Source organism: Bufo gargarizans, chromosome 1, assembly GCF_014858855.1.
Source record: "Bufo gargarizans isolate SCDJY-AF-19 chromosome 1, ASM1485885v1, whole genome shotgun sequence".
NCBI classification, from domain to species: domain Eukaryota; kingdom Metazoa; phylum Chordata; class Amphibia; order Anura; family Bufonidae; genus Bufo; species Bufo gargarizans.
Genome location: NC_058080.1, coordinates 348,173,706 through 348,194,820, shown reverse-complemented (window position 1 = coordinate 348,194,820; position 21,115 = coordinate 348,173,706). Strand labels below are relative to the sequence as shown.

General features: G+C 47.1%; 1 protein-coding gene across 18 annotated transcripts in view; it reads left to right on the top strand.

Annotated features, from left to right (window-relative positions):
• PTPRS (protein tyrosine phosphatase receptor type S) overlaps positions 1-21,115 on the top strand; it is a 580,801-nt gene that overhangs the window by 73,561 nt on the left and 486,125 nt on the right. For all 18 annotated transcript variants that reach the window (XM_044268386.1, XM_044268351.1, XM_044268378.1 and 15 more), the window contains exon 2: positions 14,339-14,477. In XM_044268386.1, the coding sequence (XP_044124321.1) occupies positions 14,402-14,477 (76 nt within the window). In that variant the 5' untranslated portion in view covers positions 14,339-14,401. The remainder of the gene's footprint in view (positions 1-14,338; positions 14,478-21,115) is intronic.

The following is a 21,115-nucleotide window of genomic DNA, read 5'->3' as shown; positions in this document are numbered from 1 at the left end:
GACGTACAACGAGGACTGACGAGCAAAAACAACCTGGACGTACCAGGCAGTACAACATGCCACCGAGGCGGCAGACGTAGCATTGCGCCCAAACGCTTCAGACGGATGTACAACGAGGACTGACAAACATAACACCTGAAGGTACCAAGTAGGATAGCAAGCCAACATGGTGATAACCGTGACAGGACGCCTGACCTCTACTGGTGAAGATAAAAAGGAATAGTTTTTTGAACCTCTTTTTTCGGCGCTGAAAACAGGAGTCAAATTCTCATGTAATATTTTTAAAAACAAGAAAAATATATATAGCTGTTTATTCTTTTTGTCAACGCGTTTCAAGGGCTCACGGCCCTCTTCATCTGGACAATGGAAGCATATGCTTCCATTGTCCTGATGAAGAGGGCCGTGAGCCCTTGAAACGCGTTGACAAAAAGAATAAACAGCTATATATATTTTTCTTGTTTTTAAAAATATTACATGAGAATTTGACTCCTGTTTTCAGCGCCGAAAAAAGAGGTTAAAAAAACTATTCCTTTTTATCTTCAACACTTATTTCTCTTGCCACACGTTGAGCAGAGAAAAAGGAACCTTTGGCAGCAGTACAGGACCCCGCACGCTGGACGGGAGAATACCAGCATAAGCAGTGTCCAGTTGTTGTGGCTCCTCACAACAACATATGGTAAGCGCTTCTTGTATATAGTGCGACAAAACCAAAGATACAGCCACACACGAGGCGCGGCCTCCTGTCTTCTTCTCTCCCTTTTTCTGACCTCTACTGGTGCCATACTAACAGAACAATGCCCCCCCCCCCCCAACCCCCGAGCCGACGTTGACATGACCAGAACCTGAACCTTCAGAAAACGTAAAAACGCGGACAAATAATGCCTGGACGCACCAGGTGAAGACACACCAACAATGAGCCCCTAGCCAAGCCTGTAAGCCACACTTGGCATGGTGACACCAACGTGAAAAATGCGTGGGGTATCTGGACATACCACCTATGGCTTGACAAAGAGACGTCCGCGAGATTGGGCGTGAGGCGTCCGCTACGTGGGACCATAGACCATAACCTGACAACAGAAAATGTTAACAGTTTTTTTTTTTTTTGTTTTGTTTTTTTATAACTTTACTTCCCTCCTTACCTGAGCAAAATGATAGACACCCAGGAAGGCAGCCGAAAACATATGTGGGCGGGGCTTACTGCGATGCAAGGGTGGGCCTGATGCGACCCCGTTGCCTTGGCGCTAATGACGTCCTGCAGCAGGAGAGGCCGTGGAGATAGGGGGTGGAGCCGGTGCGGGTGCCTAGCAACTGGCAAACACATGGCGGCCAAATGAAGAAACAGAGCTCCGCTCCAGGAGCACATGATAGCGAAGGGGGGGGGGAGCAATGCCGGACCTGCGGTTTTACAGGATCCCGCATGTATCCGGACCTGACCGTCAGCTCCCCCCGCCCATTGACCAAGGTAAGCAGCATTTACCCTCCCCTAGAGCGGCACCTGCCAGTCTCTGCAGCGGGCCCCAACACCCGAACCCCTGCTCACCTGATCACGTCGGCTTCAAACGCACAGACAAGAACGGCCTGACCAGACCCCGATACTTACCTAAGCCTGTTTGCGGAGCTGCGGGACGTGCAGAGTACAGGGCAAGCATGACGTGACCTGGAAGTACCTGGCTGCACGTCCCGCCTAAGGCCTCTTTCACACGAGCGTGACGGATTGGGTCCGGATGCGTTCAGGGTGCGTTCAGTGAAACTCGCACCATTTTGCAAGCAAGTTCAGTCAGTTTTGTCTGCGATTGCGTTCAGTTGTTCAGTTTTTTCCGCGTGGGTGCAATGCGTTTTGATGTGTTTTCCACGAGCGTGATAAAAAACTGCTTGTGTGAAAGGGGCCTAAGTGTTTAGCAAAGGTTATAAAGGCAAAGAGGGAGTGGCCTCAGCCCCTCCCACAGATATATATATATATATATATATATATATTACAGACCAAAAGTTTGGACAAAACTATGAAAATTGTAGATTCACACTGAAGGCATCAAAACTATGAATTAACACATGTGGAATTAAATACATAACAAAAAAGTGTGAAACAACTGAAAATAGATCATATTCTAGGTTCTTCAAAGTAGCCACCTTTTGCTTTGATTACTGCTTTGCACACTCTTGGCATTCTCTTGTTGAGCTTCAAGAGGTAGTCACCTGAACTGGTTTTCACTTCACAGGTGTGCCCTGTCAGGTTTAATAAGTGGGATTTCTTGCCTTATAAATGGGGTTGGGACCATTCAGTTGCATTGTGGAGAAGTCAGGTGGATACACAGCAGATAGTCCTACTGAATATTGTGGTGTAGAGAAACCAGCACTCACATTCAAGTGCACGCTGCACGGGAGAGGACATCAATCCACAGCAATATATATAAAGAATCCCAGCAGTCGTGTCTTAGTGCAAATCAGATGTCTTTTATTGCATAAATGAAAAGACCAGGACCAGGTTTCGGCAATGTGCCTTCATCAACAGGTAATCCAAATACAATCTTAACAAACTATATATGCTCTACAGTCACCGCCCACAGGAGCTAAAGTCCATCCCAAAAGGGAATGGCTACAGAGTTACAGGTGTAATCAATTGAATAATGAACAAGCCAGAAAGAGAAAAAAAGGGAAAAGAGAAAAAAAGCATCTAGATAGATATTTCATCTTACATTTGTAGATAATATTCTTGTATAACGTTCAAATTTTCAATACCTGAGAAATGAAAACCAGTTCAGGTGACTACCTCTTGAAGCTCAACAAGAGAATGCCAAGAGTGTGCAAAGCAGTAATCAAAGCAAAAGGTGGCTACTTTGAAGAACCTAGAATATGATATATTTTCAGTTGTTTCACACTTTTTTGTTATGTATATAATTCCACATGTGTTAATTCATAGGTTTGATGCCTTCAGTGTGAATCTACAATTTTCATAGTCATGAAAATAAAGAAAACTCTTTGAATGAGAAGGTGTGTCCAAACTTTTGGTCTGTACTGTGTGTGTGTGTGTGTGTGTGTGTGTGTGTGTATGTATATATATATATATATATATATATATATATTTTTTTTTTTTTTTTTGTAACTTCACATTTATTTTGTGCCATACATGTTTTACAATTACTAATTAAAATATTAAATATATACATTTTATCTCTATTTCTGAAAGGTTTGTGCCAGGATTTGAACTCCCCAAGCTTGTACATTAGAGGCAAGGACGTTAGCCACTGCACTATACAGCTACATGTTAACATGCACAGAAATATAAAATAAGTCTTCTGCTGAATAGAAATACTCAATCAGAAACTACTATGAGGTTTTTCTGCCTCTAATGTACAACCTTGGGAGTTCAAATTAGATTTAAATACACTGGTGTGTCCCCAAGCACTTACTCCATATATGGATATAGAGTCCCGACACCCTCCCCTCTTCAGAGCAGGGGGTGCCTGGGGTTCACCCATTGAGTTCCATTGTGCTCGGTAGAACACCCGAGCATCGTAAAGTGTTCTACTCGAGCACCCAAGCACCTTGGTGCTCGCTCAACACTAACAGCTATTTATGTTTATACACTTAAACAGAGAATGTTATCAAGCGTTGATAACTCCTCTCTGTGTACAGCTATCAGTGACTGACAGCTATCTATGTTTATACACTTACACAGAGAACACTTCCCATGTGAACAATAAAGTCATAAAAAATAGACATATAAATGTATAATTATGTTATCCTGCATCTTTTCCCAAAAATATTTATACCAATCTGCTCAGCTTCTCCTGCTCTGTGACATACTGCCTGCAGAATGCACTGCATTTTGTGGTGACCGGTTCTCTTATATACTGCCACGACATGTGCATTTAAATTTTTTAAAGGGCTCTCCATAGTTTATAATGATAAAATAAGTGAATACTCACCTAATCGATCCCCCTCATTGTAAAAAAAAATATGCTTGGATAACCCCTTTTAAGTTCAAGTTTGGCTTTTATCTGCAATGACTCCCATCATGACCCCCAGGGAGACCTTAACTAATATCAGCAGTTTTCTATAGATTTGTTTGCAGAGCAAGCAGACACTGACCAATACTGTATAGCTGCATATCGCTATTTTGTGTTACAAAGCTAGTTAATTGTATAATGTAGACCTACGGATGGAAAAACACATATTTACTTTGCTGCAAGAAAGATCATGTGAATTCATCTCTTTTTGGAGATTTGTGTATCAGAAATGTGTGTGTAATTTTTCAGTGTAGTATATTACACTTCATATAGAGCTAAAGTAAGTTCACTTTGCTTTCCATAGCTGTTAGGCTGGGTTCACATCACATTTAGGCCTCATGCACACAACCGTTATTTTTTACGGTTCGCAAAAACGGGGTCCGTAGGTCCGTGATCCGTGACCGTTTTTTCGTCCGTGGGTCTGCCTTGATTTTTGGAGGATCCACAGTCATGAAAAAAAAGTCTGGCCATGCGGAGCCAAACGGATCCGTCCTGAATTACAATGCAAGTCAATGGGGACGGATCCGTTTGACGTTGACACAATATGGTGCAATTGCAAACGGATCCGTCCCCATTGACTTTCAATGTAAAGTCTAGAGTCTCTTTTATACCATCGGATCAGAGTTTTCTCCAATCCGATGGTATATTTTAACTTGAAGCGTCCCCATCACCATGGGAACGCCTCTATGTTAGAATATACTGTCGGATATGAGTTACATCGTGAAAACTCATATCCGACAGTATATTCTAACACAGAGGCGTTCCCATGGTGATGGGGACGCTTCTAGTTAGAATATACTACAAACTGTGTACATGACTGGCCCCTGCTGCCTGGCAGCACCCGATCTCTTACAGGGGGCCGTGATCAGCACAATTCACCCCTCAGGTGCCGCACCTGAAGGGGTTAATTGTGCGTATCATAGCCCCCTGTAAGAGATCAGGGGCTGCCAGGCAGCAGGGGGCAGACCCCCCCCCCCCCAGTTTGAATATCATTGGTGGCCAGTGTGCGGCCTCCCCCGGCCCCCCTCCCTCCCTCTATTGCATTAATAACATTGGTGGCAGTGTGCGGCCTCCCCCGGCCCCCCCTCCCTCCCTCTATTGCATTAATAACATTGGTGGCAGTGTGCGGCCTCCCCTAGCCCCCTCTCCCTCCCTCTATTGCATTAATAACATTGGTGGCAGAGTGCGGCCTCCCCCCCCCCCGATTATTGGTGGCAGCGGAGTTCCGATCGGAGTCCCAGTTTAATTGCTGGGGCTCCGATCGGTAACCATGGCAACCAGGACCCTACTGCAGTCTGGGTTGCCATGGTTACTTAGCAATAGTATAAGCATCATACTTACCTGCTGGCTGCTGCGATGTCTGTGTCCGGCCGGGAGCTCCTCCTACTGGTAAGTGACAGGTCTGTGCGGCGCATTGCTGTCACTTACCAGTAGGAGGAGCTCCCGGCCGGACACAGACATCGCAGCAGCCAGCAGGTAAGTATGATGCTTCTACTATTGCTACTGCAGTAGCGTCCTGGTTGCCATGGTTACCGATCGGAGCCCCAGCGATTAAACTGGGACTCCGATCGGAACTCCGCTGCCACCAATGATCGGGGGGGGGCAGAGGTGAGGCCGCACACTGCCACCAATGTTATTATTGCAATAGAGGGAGGGAGGGGGGGGGGCCGGGGGAGGCCGCACACTGCCACCAATGTTATTAATGCAATAGAGGGAGGGAGGGGGGGGGCCGGGGGAGGCCGCACACTGTGCCACCAACGTATTAATACAATAGAAGGAGGAAGCGGGGGGGGGGGGGGGGGGAGGGCGCACACTGTGCCACCAATGTTATTCTTACAATAGAGGGAGGGAGGGAGGGGGGCCGCACTGAAATTTAAACTGGGGAGGGAGGGGGGCTGCCCCGGATCTCTTACAGGGGGCTATGATACGCACAATTAACCCCTTCAGGTGCAGCACCTGAGGGGTTAATTGTACGGATCACAGTTCCCTGTAAGAAATCGGGTGCTGCCAGGCAGCAGGGGGCAGTCATGTACACAGTTCGTTGTATATTCTAACTAGAAGCGTCCCCATCACTATGGGAACGCCTCTGTGTTAGAATATACTGTCGGATCTGAGTTTTCACGAAGTGAAAACTCAGCTCTGAAAAAGCTTTTATGCAGACGGATCTTCGGATTCGTCTGTATGAAAGTAATCTACGGCCATGGATCACGGACACGGATGCCAGTCTTGTGTGCATCCGTGTTGTCATAGGACAGGTCATATTTTTTTTGACGGACAGGATACACGGATCACGGTCTTGGCTGCAAAACTGTGCAAAAAAAACTGAAAACGGCACAACGGCCACGGATGCACACAACGGTAGTGTGCATGAGGCCTTATGCTGTACATTTTGAGGGACATTTATCAAGACTGGCGTATTCATATGTCAGTCCTGATCTCCCTGCACTGGCGTGAGATGCACCTAATTTATTAAGAGGCAAATGCATCTTAACAAGTCAGGCCCATCTCTGCCCTGTTGTGCGACAGAAACTGACTTCAGCTAGAACTTATGCCACCTACTGGCGAAGGTTCTAGTAAATGCAGCTGGTGGTGTGAAGCTCCATCCCCTTCTGCCAAGCCCTGCCTAAAAAGTTAAAAATTTTGGTGCACATATGGTGTGCACCATAATGAGCGACTTTTTTACACGCAGTAGTGTCGTTAAGGGCTTAATAAAGGTCCCTCTTTGTGTGTAAGCTATCAATATCAGAGTGGACATTATCAGATCAAACACCAATCAGCTGTTTTGTTGTAAATAAAAAACACTTCACTTCAGCGTACGTTGCAATAACAAAACCCAAAAAGCAATGGCAGAATTACTGCCTTTTCTTTATCCTGCTTCCCTAAAATGCCGAATAAAAAAGCGGTCAAAATGTATGTTCCCCAAAATAAAACAAAATATGATGGCAACTCATCCCACAAAAAAAAGTTCTTGCACAGCTTAGTCGAGAGAAAATAAAGTATGGTTGTGCTGGCAGAGACCCAAAGCCAAAAGGTGGTCTTTCCCTTCTGAACCCTGCAGCACCCAAACAGTGTACGTCCACATTTTTTGGCATTGCAGTATTAGGTAGAACCCACCCAATAATTTAAAGGGCATGGTGTGTCTCAGATGGCACACACTGGGAACAGTATGTTGAGCACTGAAATGCCATATCTGTGTAAAAATTTGAATTATTGCAGTTGCCTGTGCATTTATTGCAGAAAAATGCCTAAGGCGTTCAAATGCTCACTCCACCCCATTATTTCTTGATGAGTGGAGTTTCCAAAATGGGGGTCACTTCTCAGGGGTTCCATTCATTATTTCACCCCAGAGCGGCTACAGTTTTCGGCACAAGCGATGTAAATCACCACATTGGTCTTAGGCCTCTTTCACACTACAGTTTTTTGCGTTCCGTATACGGTCCGTTTTTTGCGTTCCGTATACGGTCCGTATACGGAACCATTCATTTCAATGGTTCCGCAAAAAAACGGAATGTGTTCCGTATGCATTCCGTTTCCGTATTTCCGTTCCGTTGAAAAGATAGAACATGTCCTATATTTGGCCGCAAATCACAGTCCGTGGCTCCATTCAAGTCAATGGGTCCGCAAAAAAAACGGAACACATACGGAAATGCATCCGTATGTCTTCCGTTTCCGTTCCGTTTTTTGTGGAACCATCTATTGAAAATGTTATGCCCAGCCCAATTTTTAATATGAAATTACTGTATACTGTATTTGCCATACGGAAAAACGGAACGGAAACGGAACCACAACGGAAGCAAAAAACGGAACAACGGATCCGTGAAAAACGGAACGCAAAACACTGAATTCAACATACTGTAGTGTGAAAGAGGCCTTAAAATGCACATGGTTGTCTTTTCCTCCTGAGCCCTCTCATAAATTCTGGCAAATGAATAGGACCAAATTTAGGGTGTTTAGAAGCACAGCATAATAAGAAGGTTGACTTTTCAGTGGCACTAGCTAGATATTGGGCATTGAAATGCTATATCTGTTGAAAAAATTGCAGTTTTCATTTTGCACCATCCGATGTGCATTCCTTTTTGCAAAACACCTGGTCAGATATACAGTTGCCAGAAAAAGTATGTGAACCCTTTGGAATGATATGGATTTCTGCACAAATTGGTCATAACATTTGATCTGATCTTCATCTAAGGGCTCTTTCACATCTGCGTTATTGTCTTCCGGCATAGAGTTCCGTCGTCGGGGCTCTATGCCGGAAGAATACTGATCAGGATTATCCTAATGCATTCTGAATGGACAGTCAGTCCTTCAGGATGCATCAGGATGTCTTCCGCTCCGGCCAAAAATCCGGAACACTTGCCGCAAGGCCGGATCCGGAATGAATGCCCATTGAAAGGCATTGATCCGGATCCGGCCTTAAGCTAAACGTCGTTTCGGCGCATTGCCGGATGCGACATTTAGCTTTTTCTCAATGGTTACCATGGCTGCCGGGACGCTAAAGTCCTGGCAGCCATGGTAAAGTGTAGTGGGGAGTGGGGAGCAGCATACTTACCATCCATGCGGCTCCCGGGGCGCCCCAGGCGCATGGATGACGTGATCGCATGGATCACATGATCCATGCGCATGGGGCGCTCTGACGTCACTCTGGAGCGCCCCGGGAGCCGCGCGGACTGTAAGTATGCCGCTCCCCACTACTACTATGGCAACCAGGACTTTAATAGCGTCTTGGGTGCCATAGTAACACAAAGCATTTTGAAGACTGATCCGTCTTCAAATGCTTTCAGTACACTTGCGTTTTTCCGGATCCGGCGTGTAATTCCGGCAAGTGGAGTACACGCCGGATCCGGACAACGCAAGTGTGAAAGAGGCCTTAGTCACAACAATAGACAATCGCAGTCTGCTTAAACGAATAACACTAAAAATAATTAAATGTTACCATGTTTTTATTGAACACACCATGTAAACATTCACAGTGCAGGTGGAAAAAGTATGTGAACCCTTGGATTTAATAACTGGTTGAACCTCCTTTGGCAGCAATAACTTCAACCAAACGTTTTCTGTAGTTGCAGATCAGATGTGCACAACGGTCAGGAGTAATTCTTGACCATTCCTCTTTACAGAACTGTTTCCGTTCAGCAATATTCTTGGGATGTCTGGTGTGAATCGCTTTCTTGAGGTCATGCCACAGCATCTTAATCAGGTGGAGGTCAGGACTCTGACTGGGCCACTCTAGAAGGTGTATTTTCTTCTGTTTAAGTCATTCTGTTGATTTACTTCTTTGCTTTGGGTCGTTGTCCTGTTGCAACATCCATCTTCTGTTGCGCTTCAGCTGGTAGACAGATGGCCTTAAAGGGCTTCTGTCACCCCACTAAAGTCATATTTTTTTGGGGGGCTAGTTAAATTCCTTATAGTGCGATATATGAAAATATAATGGTGTTACTTACTTTCCTTCAGCCGTTTCTTATAAAAACTGGTAGCTTGCTGGTAGCCGCCGCAAAAAACCGCCCCCTCGTCGTGTTGATTGACAGGGCCAGCCGCGATCTCCTCCTCCGGCCGGCCCTGTCAGCATTTTAAAAATCGCGCGCCTCTGTTCATTCAGCGCAGGCGCACTGAGATGAGGAGGCTAGTCTCCTCAGAACTCCCTCAGTGCGCCTGCGCTGATGACGGCGCACTTTAACTAGCCCAAAAAAAAATAAAAAATGACTTTAGTGGGGTGACAGAAGCCCTTTAAGTTCTCCTGCAAAATGTCTTGATAAACTTGGGACTGAATTTTTCCTTCGATGATAGCAATCCGTCCAGGCCCTGACGCAGCAAAGCAGCCCCAAACCATGATGCCCGCACCACCATTCTTCACAGTTGGGTTGAGGTTTTGATGTTGTTGTGCTGTGCCTCTTTTTCTCCACACATAGTGTTGTGTGTTTCTTCCAAACAACTCAACTTTGGTTTCATCTGTCCACAGAATATTTTGCCAGTACTGCTGTGGAACATCCAGGTGCTCTTGTGCAAACTGTAAATGTGAAGCAATGGTGTTTTTTTTTTTTTTTTGGACAGCAGTGGCTTCTTCTGTGGTATTCTCCCATGAAATCCATTCTTGTTTAGTGTTTTATGTATCGTAGATTCGCTATCAGGTTATGTTAGCATATGCCAGAGACTTTTGTAAGTCTTTAGCTGACACTCTGGGATTCTTCTTCACCTCATTGAGCAGTCTGCGCTGTGCTCTTGCAGTCATCTTTACAAGACAGCCACTCCTAGGGAGAGTAGCAGCAGTGCTGAACTTTCTCCACTTATAGACAATTTGTCTTACCATGGACTGATGAACAGCAAGGCTTTTGGAGATACTTTTATAACCCTTTCCAGCTATATGCAAGTCAACAATTCTTAATCGTAGGTCTTCTTAGAGCTCTTTTGTGCGAGGCTTTATTCACATCAGGCAATGCTTCTTGTGAAAAGCAAACCCAGAACTGGTGTGCGTTTTTTATAGGGCAGGGCAGCTGTAACAAACACCTCCAATCTCATTTCATTGATTGGACTCCGGTTGGCTGACGCCTCACTCCAATTAGCTCTTGGAGATGTCATTAGTCTAGGGGTTCACATACTTTTTCCAACTGCACTGTGAATGTTTACATGGTGTGTTCAATAAAAACATGGTAACGTTTAATTCTTTGTGTGTTATTAGTTTAAGCAGACTGTGATTGTCTATTGTTGTGACTTAGATGAAGATCAGATTACATTTTATGACCAATTTGTGCAGAAATCCATATCTTTCCAAAGGGTTCACATACTTTTTCTTGCAACTGTACCAACAAGTGTACATTTATATAGGATATGTGAACATGCATTTAGGTGAAAATGGGTAAAGAATTTTGGGGTGCTTTTCCACCTGTTACCTCTTGTGAAAATGAGAAATCTGGGGCTAAAGCAACATTTTATGGGAAGAAATTAAATTTTTAATTTTCACAGCCAATTGTCTCTAAACTCTATGAAACACCTGTTGGGTCAAGGCACCCACTACACACCTCAAAAAATTCCTTGAGGGGTGTCCCTTCCAAAATGGGGTTACTTTTGGACTGTTTCTACTGTAGGGCCTTAGGGTCTCTTTGAATGCGGCATGGCGACCAAAAATACATTACAACAAAATCTGCACAAATGTAAAATTAAAACAAGTGTGAAAAGGAGATTTAAAACCTAAAGCATGTATTGTCACTGCCTGCCCTGTGAGAGATCTCAGAAGATCGGATAGACTTGCAGCACGTGAGTCTATCTGACAGGTCTTTCTCTGTTTCCTTTGTGTTTGTTGTTGTGGGCAGGATCCCACCTCTCCACAGGTTCTGCTCGTTAGCTGTTTTAGAGGCTCTATTTAAGTCCACCTCTTACTGCTGACTTTGTGGTTGATATTTTCCTTCTGGAGTTCTATACTGGTTGTTTGTGGATCCTCTACTTCCCGCTCGTCCCAAGCTAAGTCCTTCTGTTTTCTCCTTTGTGCTTGTGTTGCTGCTAGGTCTCAGGGAGACGCTGGTCCCTTCACGGTGGAAGTTACCGGCTGTCTCATTTCCCTCTTCCTAAGTTAGGGTTTGCTACAGTGTCAGCAGGGCTTAAGTTCCAGCATATGAGTTCGTTCACCATCAGGACTTGCTCATACTGTCAGCAGTCAGGGAGAGGCTCAGGGATTGTTAGGTTACCATTCCCTCCTCCCTAGCTTTGGGGCCTGGTCTGTTTACCTGTTGCTGTTTGTTTACTTGGTGTTTCTCTTATCCCCACTTGCCGTGACATGTATACTGGCCCGCATTTAATGTGAGTGTACCTAGATTTTGGCGTAAATTGCATCAAATTGTGGGACAGTTTGGCGCCTTTAGGTTTAGAGAAATTATCCGTGCCTAACCTGAAAAGGCACTGAGATCTTGCCAATTGCTAGAATAAGGAAATAGTATCATTTACATAGCACACTCTCCCTACTGCAGGAAACGGAAGCAAGACAGACTTAATATATTCTGTTACCTGTGAGGTGAGAGAGTGCAATATGTGAGTGCTTCTCTCTCCTTGTTCTAGAGATTAGCAGAGGTCTCAGTGCTCAGACCCACACCAATTAAAAGTTTTCCCAAAATATAGTGCCACGTTGAAATGGTTTTCCGGGAGTTCAATATTGATGGACTATCCTTTGCCGCCCCCATCATTCAGCTGTTTATGGAGGTGCTGCAGCCTCCTCACAGCTTACCAAGCACAGTGTTGTACAGTATATAGTGGCTGTGCTTGTTATTGCTTCAGATAGCCATGTGACCACTGAGCTCCACAACCTCTTCAAAACAGCTGAATAGCAGGAGTGCCAGTAGTCAGCCCCCCACGATCAAATATTAATCTATTATGAAGACAGACCATCAATATTGAACTCCCAGAAAACCATTTTAACGTTCATAGTTTTTTTCACAGCTAATGCAATAGAGTGTCATCATGTTATAAAGTACTTTAAAGAGGACCTAGGCAGTAGGTTATAGAACAGGAGGAGCTGAGCGGATTGAGATATAGTTTTATGGGAAATGATCCATTTATACATTATATCTCTGCTATATCCGACTTTATTGTTGACAGGGGAAGTGTTATCAGTGACTGACAACTATGTATACACACTCGCAAATAATGCTGTCAATCACTGATAACAACTGAAGACAGAAAAACTGAGAATTAGGCTACTTTCACATTTGCGTTCAGGGTTCCGCTTGTGAGTTCCGTTTGAAGGCTCTCACAAGCGGCCCCGAACGCATCCGTACGGCCCCAATGCATTCTGAGTGGATGCGGATCCGCTCAGAATGCCTGTCTGGCACCGTTTGACCTCCATTCCGCTCAGCAGGCGGACACCCGAACGCAGCTTGCAGCGTTCGGGTGTCCGCCTGGCCGAGCGGAGCCAAACGGATCCGTCCAGACTTACAATGTAAGTCAATGGGGACGGATCCGTTTGAAGTTGACACATTATGGCTCAATTTCAAACGGATCCGTCCCCCATTGACTTTCAATGTAAAGTCTGGACTGATCCGTCTGACTTAGGCCTCTTTCACACTTGCATTGTCCGGATCCGGCGTGTACTCCACTTGCCGGAATTACACGCCGGATCCGGAAAAACGCAAGTGTACTGAAAGCATTTGAAGACGGATCCGTCTTCAAAATGCTTTCAGTGTTACTATGGCACCCAGGACGCTATTAAAGTCCTGGTTGCCATAGTAGGAGTGGGGAGCGGGGGAGCGGTATACTTAGTCCGCGCGGCTCCCGGGGTGCTCCAGAGTGACGTCAGAGCGCCCCAGGCGCATGGATGACGTGTACATGCGATCACGTCATCCATGCGCGTGGGGCGCCCTGACCTCACTCTGGAGCGCCCCAGGATCCGCACGGACAGTAAGTATGCTGCTCCCCCGCGCCCCGCTACACTTTACCATGGCTGCCAGGACTTTAGCGTCCCGGCAGCCATGGTAACCACTCTAAAAAAAGCTAAACGTCTGATCCGGCAATGCGCCGAAACGACGTTTAGCTAAAGGCCGGATCCGGATCAATGCCTTTCAATGGGCATTCATTCCGGATCCGGCCTTGCGGCAAGTCTTCAGGATTTTTGGCCGGAGCTGCGGTATTTTCTCCGGCCAAAAAAACGTTCCGTTCCGGAACTGAAGACATCCTGATGCATCCTGAACGGATTTCACTCCATTCAGAATGCATGGGGATAATCCTGATCGGGATTCTTCCGGCATAGAGCCCCGACGACGGAACTCTGCGCCGGAAGAAAAGAACGCAGGTGTGAAAGAGCCCTAAATTTCAGACTTAGAATTTTTTCTGAAATATAATGCAGACGGATCCGTTCTGAACAGATCCCATCATCTGCATTATAGGAGTGGATCCTTCTATGCAGACACCAGACAGATCCGCTCCGAACGCAATTGTGAAAGTAGCCTTAAATGTATAAATTATACATTTTTCTGAATCTTTTCCCATTAAAATATATATCATTCTGCTCATCTCTTCCTGCTGCCTGCAGAGCGCATAGCATTTTTTTGTAACAGGTCCTTATTTGCCGTAGTCATACTCACATGTTCTTTAAGGTGTTTTGCAACTCCTAAAACGTATTTTCCATGGGTCAGTGATGGTAAAATAAGAAATGTGCGGTAGTTGACTGCCATCTAAAGAACGGTGGGTAAAACAGGGAACTGGTGGCGAGTGGTAAGAAATCAGTAAGTTTATTGAAGATGTTTATTATTTTAGTGTATTAGAGTTTACAGGAGCAGGTTTGTTGTATTGTTATCTAGTTTATGTGAAGAGGAAAGCTGTATTCAATTAAATATCCTTTTGTCATTTTACAGTTGATGCTACCAGTTTGAATCCAGGATATTGGCTGCACTGAACCAAGGAGAAGTTAAAGGATCATGCGGAACCCCAGCATGGTTATCTTGGTGTGCATAATAAGCCATCTTCTACTTCTTGCCGGACTCAAGGCTGACAGTAAGTCAATTATTGTTTAGTTTACATTTTTTATTTTCACACGTTTACATGAAATATTTGTTACAAAAATCTTAGAGGGCCTATCACTTCTGAGGGAGACTCGAAAAGTGACAGACAACCAGAATAAAAGTACCGTATTTTTCGCCTGATAAGACGCAACGGCCCATAAGACGCACCTAAGTTTTTGAGGAGAAAAATAAGAAAAAACATATTTTTAACCAACAGGTGTGCTTTTGATGGGTTTTTAACTACGGTAATGGTGGTCTGTGCATGACACTATTATGGGGGATCTGTGGATGACGCACTGTTATGTGGGGGATCTGTCGATGGCACTGTTATGGGGAGGGGCATCTGTGAATTCCCCCCCATAAAATTGTCCCCCAATACAACGGGCCCTGCCGCTCAAACAACAGTATTTCGAAACAGTAATTCTTAACCTCTTAATAACTTTAACTAAAGTTGCGCTCTCCCCTGTATCAGCACTTGCTAACGAGTATCCGGAGCAGGCAGAGCGGCTGGCAGAGTTACATCACTCACTGACGTTGCGCGCCTGCTTCATTCATAAAGTGGGAGGAGCAGGAGTGTGACGCAAGTCCCCGGACTCCAGACCCTCCTCCCTCCCCGCTGATACATCGCAGTCTGTGATGCTGCAGCATCGCAGACTGCGATGTAAAATGGCAGCATTCGCCCCATAAGACGCAGGGGCATTCCCCCCCCCCCAATACGGTAGTTTTAATTTGTTTTCTTAATTATATGTATTTGAGAGATTTACCCCTTTAATACAGAGCCAAATGCTATGTATTTTTAACCCATTCCTGCTCAGAACCATACTGTTGCTGTAAGTATCAGCGCTGTAAGGCATCTTTCACACGAACGATACGGATTGCCTCCGGGTGCGTTCAATGAAACTCGCACCATTTTGCAAGCAAGTTTTGTCAGTTTTGTCTGCGATTGCAATTAGTTCAGTTTTTTTCTGACCGGGTGCAATGCGCTTTGATGCGTTTTTCACGAGCGTGATAAAAAACAGGAGGTTTACAAACAACATCTCTTAGCAACCATCAGTGAAAAACGCTTGCTTGCGGATGCAATGCATTTTTGTCACTAAAGCCCCATTCACTTCTATGGGGCCAGGGCTGCGTGAAAAACGCTGCATATAGAACATGCTGCGTTTTTCACGCAACGCAGAACTGATGCATGAAAAAAAACACTTATGTACACAGACCCATTGAAATGAATGGGTCAGGATTCAGTGCGGGCACAATGCGTTCGCATCACTCATTGCACCCGCGCGGAAAACTCGCTCGTGTAAAAGGGGCCTAAGATTGTTATGCAGCTGGCACCCTGCTTTTACTGCCGGGATAACTCCGATCCTAGCTGTTTTGGCTTCCATTGAATCTGAACTGTTGGGGCTCATGCACAAGAACGTATTTTTTTTCCATTTCCATTCCATTTTATTTTTACAGGTCCGTATGCAGAACCATTCACTTCACAGAGGCTTGAAAAAAACTGAAATGACTGTGTGTATTCCGTGTCAGTATGTCCGCATGTCTGCTCCGCAAAAAAAAATAGATCATGTTTTACTCTTGTCTATTTTGTGGACAATGACAAGCATTGTTACAAAGGATCCACAAAAAAACTGATGCAACACGGATGTCACATAGCTGTCATCCATTTTTTTCTGCGGATCGCAAAATACATTCGGTTGTGTGCATGAGCCCTTAGACAGAGGGAGAAAGCTCTATCTATACTACTGTGACAGCTAGTCTTCCCCCCTCCTCTCTGATTTTATATGCAAAGTGCTGAGTAGAAGTAATGGCAGTCAAGGGCCATATCCACCATGTTACGAGACCTGTTACACCCTGCCTCTGGCAGAATAATAGAATGATGATAAATATCTCTATACACTGTAATACAGAGTGCAAATGATCTAACAAATGCGAGTTCTCCTCCCCCAAGGGGATGTAAAAAGTAGAGAGAGAAAAGGGGTTATTTATTAACCATAAGTACGTCTATATTAGGCGTATTTCTGAAAAATCGAGTAAAAAACAAGGACCAACTTGCCTGACGAGGGTTAGGTCTCTCAGCTGATTGCAGACATGTTAAGTTTTTATGATATATTTATATAATGATGGGATGTTGCCACTCATCCAAGGCTAACTTGATGGCCAACAACTCCCTGTTTCCAATGAACTAGTTGCGTTCAGCATTAGTGAAGGCCTTTGAGAAATAGCCACAAGTGGTAGGCAATTAAGAGTGCCGTGTTTGTGTGAGGGGAGGCGGGGCTTTAATTATTTAAACCTGGCTCTCCTGCCCCCACTTGTCGGTTCGAATGCTTTCGAATCGGCTCGTGGGTTGAGGCCAGAGAAGTGCGTGCGTCACTGGAGAATCGGGTGGTCAGCTGCGTCGGGCTCGTCGCTTCGGTGATTAGGTAGGCAGGGTGGCTGCACACCCGTCTCGCTATGTATAACATGCGGGGCTGCCGAGCGTGCCGCCGGTCCCCAGCCGCGCTGGCAACTGCCCGCACTCTCGATCGCTTCCGGCACCCCAATACAAGCACCCCCGCTCCCACATGCAGCGTCCCCCAGGCGGGCACCCCTCACCTGTGGCTCAGCAGCGACGGGTCACACGTCCGTTTGCATACCCAGAGCAGCGGTCACGCTGGCCGTCGGGTCCTCAGCGCAGCTCACTGGCTTGCTGCGCTCCAGCAGGTACTGGCTTGATAGAGGGCGACACCTACAGGCCCATACTGGTACTGCAGTCCAGGTGCAGGGCTCCTTGTTCAGGCACAGTGGCTAGGTACTAAGGCAGGACATGGGGAGAAAAAAAATATATATATATATATAATATATTTGGGCTATGTTTTAAGGATCAAATATAAAGAGGGGGGCTGGCCACGTCACTTTGCGCACGCAGCCGGGCCGCCCGCAAGCCCATACGGCGAGTCAGGGGGTTGGTTCGGGCGCAGTCGCAATAATCCGGTGCTCAGCTAAGGAGCGGTGGCAGGAGTGAAGGGTCACCCAGCCGCCGTGCGCTCACTCACATGTCTGTCCTTGTTTATTAAGGTCCACAGGTGGTTGGCTAACTTACGACACTGTGGGTTTTGTGGCTGTCATGGCCGCCAGGTGAGTCAGGGGTGGTGCAGGCGTGGGCCAACCCCCTCCCTTTCTCCTGCGTAGGCTTGGGGGTCGGGGGATGGTGGACTATTATGGCCAGGCCTCTGGCGCATCTCTTACAGGGTGGCGCCTTCAGTCGTGGCCTTTGGTGGGGGGGAAAGAAAAATAAATAAAAAATGGTATAGATAGAAATGTTGCTTGCCAGGTCTGTCACGACTACAGACTCCTTATAAAGCCCTGCCACGACTGCAGGCATCAGTCTGTCACGACTACAGACTCCTTATAAAGCCCTGCCACGACTGCAGGCATCAGTCTGTCACGACTACAGACCCGCTCTAAAGCCCTGCCACGACTGCAGGCATCAGTCTGTCACGACTACAGACCCGTTATAAATCCCTGCCACGACTGCAGGCATCAGTCTGTCACGACTACAGACCCGTTATAAAGCCCTGCCACGACTGCAGGCATCAGTCTGTCACGACTACAGACCCGTTATAAATCCCTGCCACGACTGCAGGCATCAGTCTGTCACGACTACAGACCCGTTATAAAGCCCTGCCACGACTGCAGGCATCAGTCTGTCACGACTACAGACCCGCTCTAAAGCCCTGCCACGACTGCAGGCACAAATCTGTTACAACTACAGACTCATTATAAAGGCCGGCCACAACTGCAGGCAGTAGTCTTACGACAACAGACTCGTGAGGTAATACTACCACGTCTACAGGCGATGGTCCGTTACCGCTACTCTCGATGTAGGGTCCCCTCACGACTACAGGGGCTAGTCGGTCACATCCACAGACTCGGTCACACTCCCGTGGACTACAGGCACTGGGTGGGCATCTACGGGTAGTTGCGGGCATCTACGGGTAGTGGGCATCTACGCACGCGGGTCAGCCACGGCCTGGGAGGTCAGCCTTCACGGTCACAGGTAGGTCCGGTCAGGCTTCAGTCTCCCAGCGGGTTCCAGTCACAACAAACCAGCCCCTAGGTGAGGGGGGGCACTCCCGCACCGGCGCACAATGCCAGGGAGCTGTGCGGCTCCTCATGCGGCACAAGATTCAAAACAGCGGGGGCCGGGGCCCACGGTAAAGGAAGGGCTCCCTCTGATCCGGTGCACATTGCCAGGGAGCGGCGCTGCTCCCCACGCGGGACGAGTGTCCAGCCGGCGGTGGGTCGGCCCTAGCTGGGGGGGGGGGGCTCCACCGCACTGGTGCGTTCTGCCAGGGAGCAGCGTGAGCTCCCCACGCGGCTGGGGGTAAAGGCTCCTCATCTTCAATAAAGTCTGGCACGGGCCGCCGTGCCGTTAGGTAGGCAGGGATCAGGGGAAGGAGTACTAGGCTTGGTCAGGGGGAGCAGATCATAGGCGGTGGCTGGCTACCTGCTGCCGGCCGTACATAAGGTTCCAAGGGGGTTATTTAGGCACAGGATGTTAGTTAGTCCGTGCAGGTGATCTGCGTTATACCATGCTCTTCATGCTCGTACTCAGAGCTGTGCTCATACGGGAGCTGCTTAAGTGGTTTATAGTATATAAAAATAAAAAAAATATATAAAAAAAAATTTCTCACGCATGGCTTCCCTGTTTTAGGTTACACATATGACTCCGCCATCTGAGTCTCCCACGCATGGCTTCTCCGTTTTAGGTTTACACATATGACTCCGCCATTAGAGTCTCTCACGCATGGCTTCTCCGCATTAGTTTTACACATATGACTCCGCCCTTAGTCTCTCACGCATGGCTTCTCCGTTTTAGTTACACATATGACTCCGCCATCTGAGTCTCTCATGCATGGCTTGTCTGTTTTAGGTTTACACATATGTCTCCGCCATTAGAGTCTCTCACGCATGGCTTCTCCGTTTTAGTTACACATATGACTCCGCCATTAGAGTCTCTCACGCATGGCTTCTCCGCATTAGTTTTACACATATGACTCCGCCCTTAGTCTCTCACGCATGGCTTCTCCGTTTTAGTTACACATATGACTCCGCCATTAGTCTCTCGCGCATGGCTTCTCCGCTTTAGGTTTACACAGATGACTCCGCCGTTAGAGTCTCTCACGCATGGGGAAAAAAAATAAAAAGATTCCTCACCAGGCCCAGCTGCGCAGGGACTAGTCTCTCATCTCACCATAGCTAAGAGACTGATGGTCAATTCCTTGGCCAGTAATACTCTGAGGGCTTACAAGACAGCTTGGCGCCTGTTTCAGAGATATGAGAACACCTGCCCGGCCGCCGGGGCCTATCACTCACCTATTGGGCTTCGTCTGGGTTTTTGCCACTCTCAATTAAACCTGTCCTATAGCACTGTTAACTATACCTGGCAGGTATTCAGCACCATTGGTACATGCTACATCCGGACCTACCGTCACTCTTCTCCGCCACCCGATCAAAGTGGCGTTGAAGGGTTTGCGCAAGATGTCTGTTGGGAAACGACATGTGCGTCAGCCATTTACCGGTAGCTTGTTCAGGCCGTGACAGACAAACTGCAGGGTAAACCGTTCGGGCCGCAGGTTAGCGCTCTGGTAGAAATGGCCTGGTACCTGGCCTTCCATGGATTCGTCAGGTCAGGCGAGCTCATAGGCACCAATACGCTGGCTGGGTGCTTGCGGAAAGGTCAGCTCATCCGGGCGGGTCCATCTATGTCCTCACCTTGGCCTCGTCCAAGACGTCACGGCCGGGGGAATCGGTGGCGGTCAGATACTTTCCCGCGGACAGCAGATAGTGTCCGGTGCAGGCCTTGGAGGCTTGGCTGCGTAGTATTTAGTCCAAGCCGGCATGTTCTCCCGTACTCGAACTAGGCAATGCCCGGCTAACCACCGCGGCCTTTCTTAGGTACATTCGGGTTAGTTGACAGGTTCAGGGGTCGGTCCTCTCTGGAGCACAGGACATTCCTTCCGCATGGGCGCGGAAGTTGCGGCATCCATGCATAAGGTGCCAGTACATGTCATCAAATGGTTTGGTCATCTCAGTTCCGCGTGTTCCATGCGTTATATCCCAGATCCTTAAATACGAAATGTCACTGGCCTTTCGAGTTTTGATTTTGTAGTTTCTGTTATCAAAGTCTTTTCAAACTCCTATGCAAGGTTCTTTTGGCCCCTTTAGGCTACCCTTCGATAAGCAGTTCCGGCATAACTCTGCTGCTTCTAGGTAGGAGGGGGAGTATAGGCTTAGGTAGGGGACCCTCTCATCATGAGCCGATCCGAGCACAAGTGGTAGGCAATTAAGAGTGCCGTGTTTGTGTGAGGGGAGGCGGGGCTTTAATTATTTAAACCTGGCTCTCCTGCCCCCACTTGTCGGTTCGAATGCTTTCGACCCACCCAGAAGCCCTCCCTTCTTCTCAGGACTCATCATTGGTGTGGCCCCCTTTAGGCTACCCTTCGATAAGCAGTTCCGGCATAACTCTGCTGCTTCTAGGTAGGAGGGGGAGTATAGGCTTAGGTAGGGGACCCTCTCATCATGAGCCGATCCGAGCACAAATGACCATTTTGACTGGAGTTTTTCTGTGCAAGAATAACTCCAGCTCCA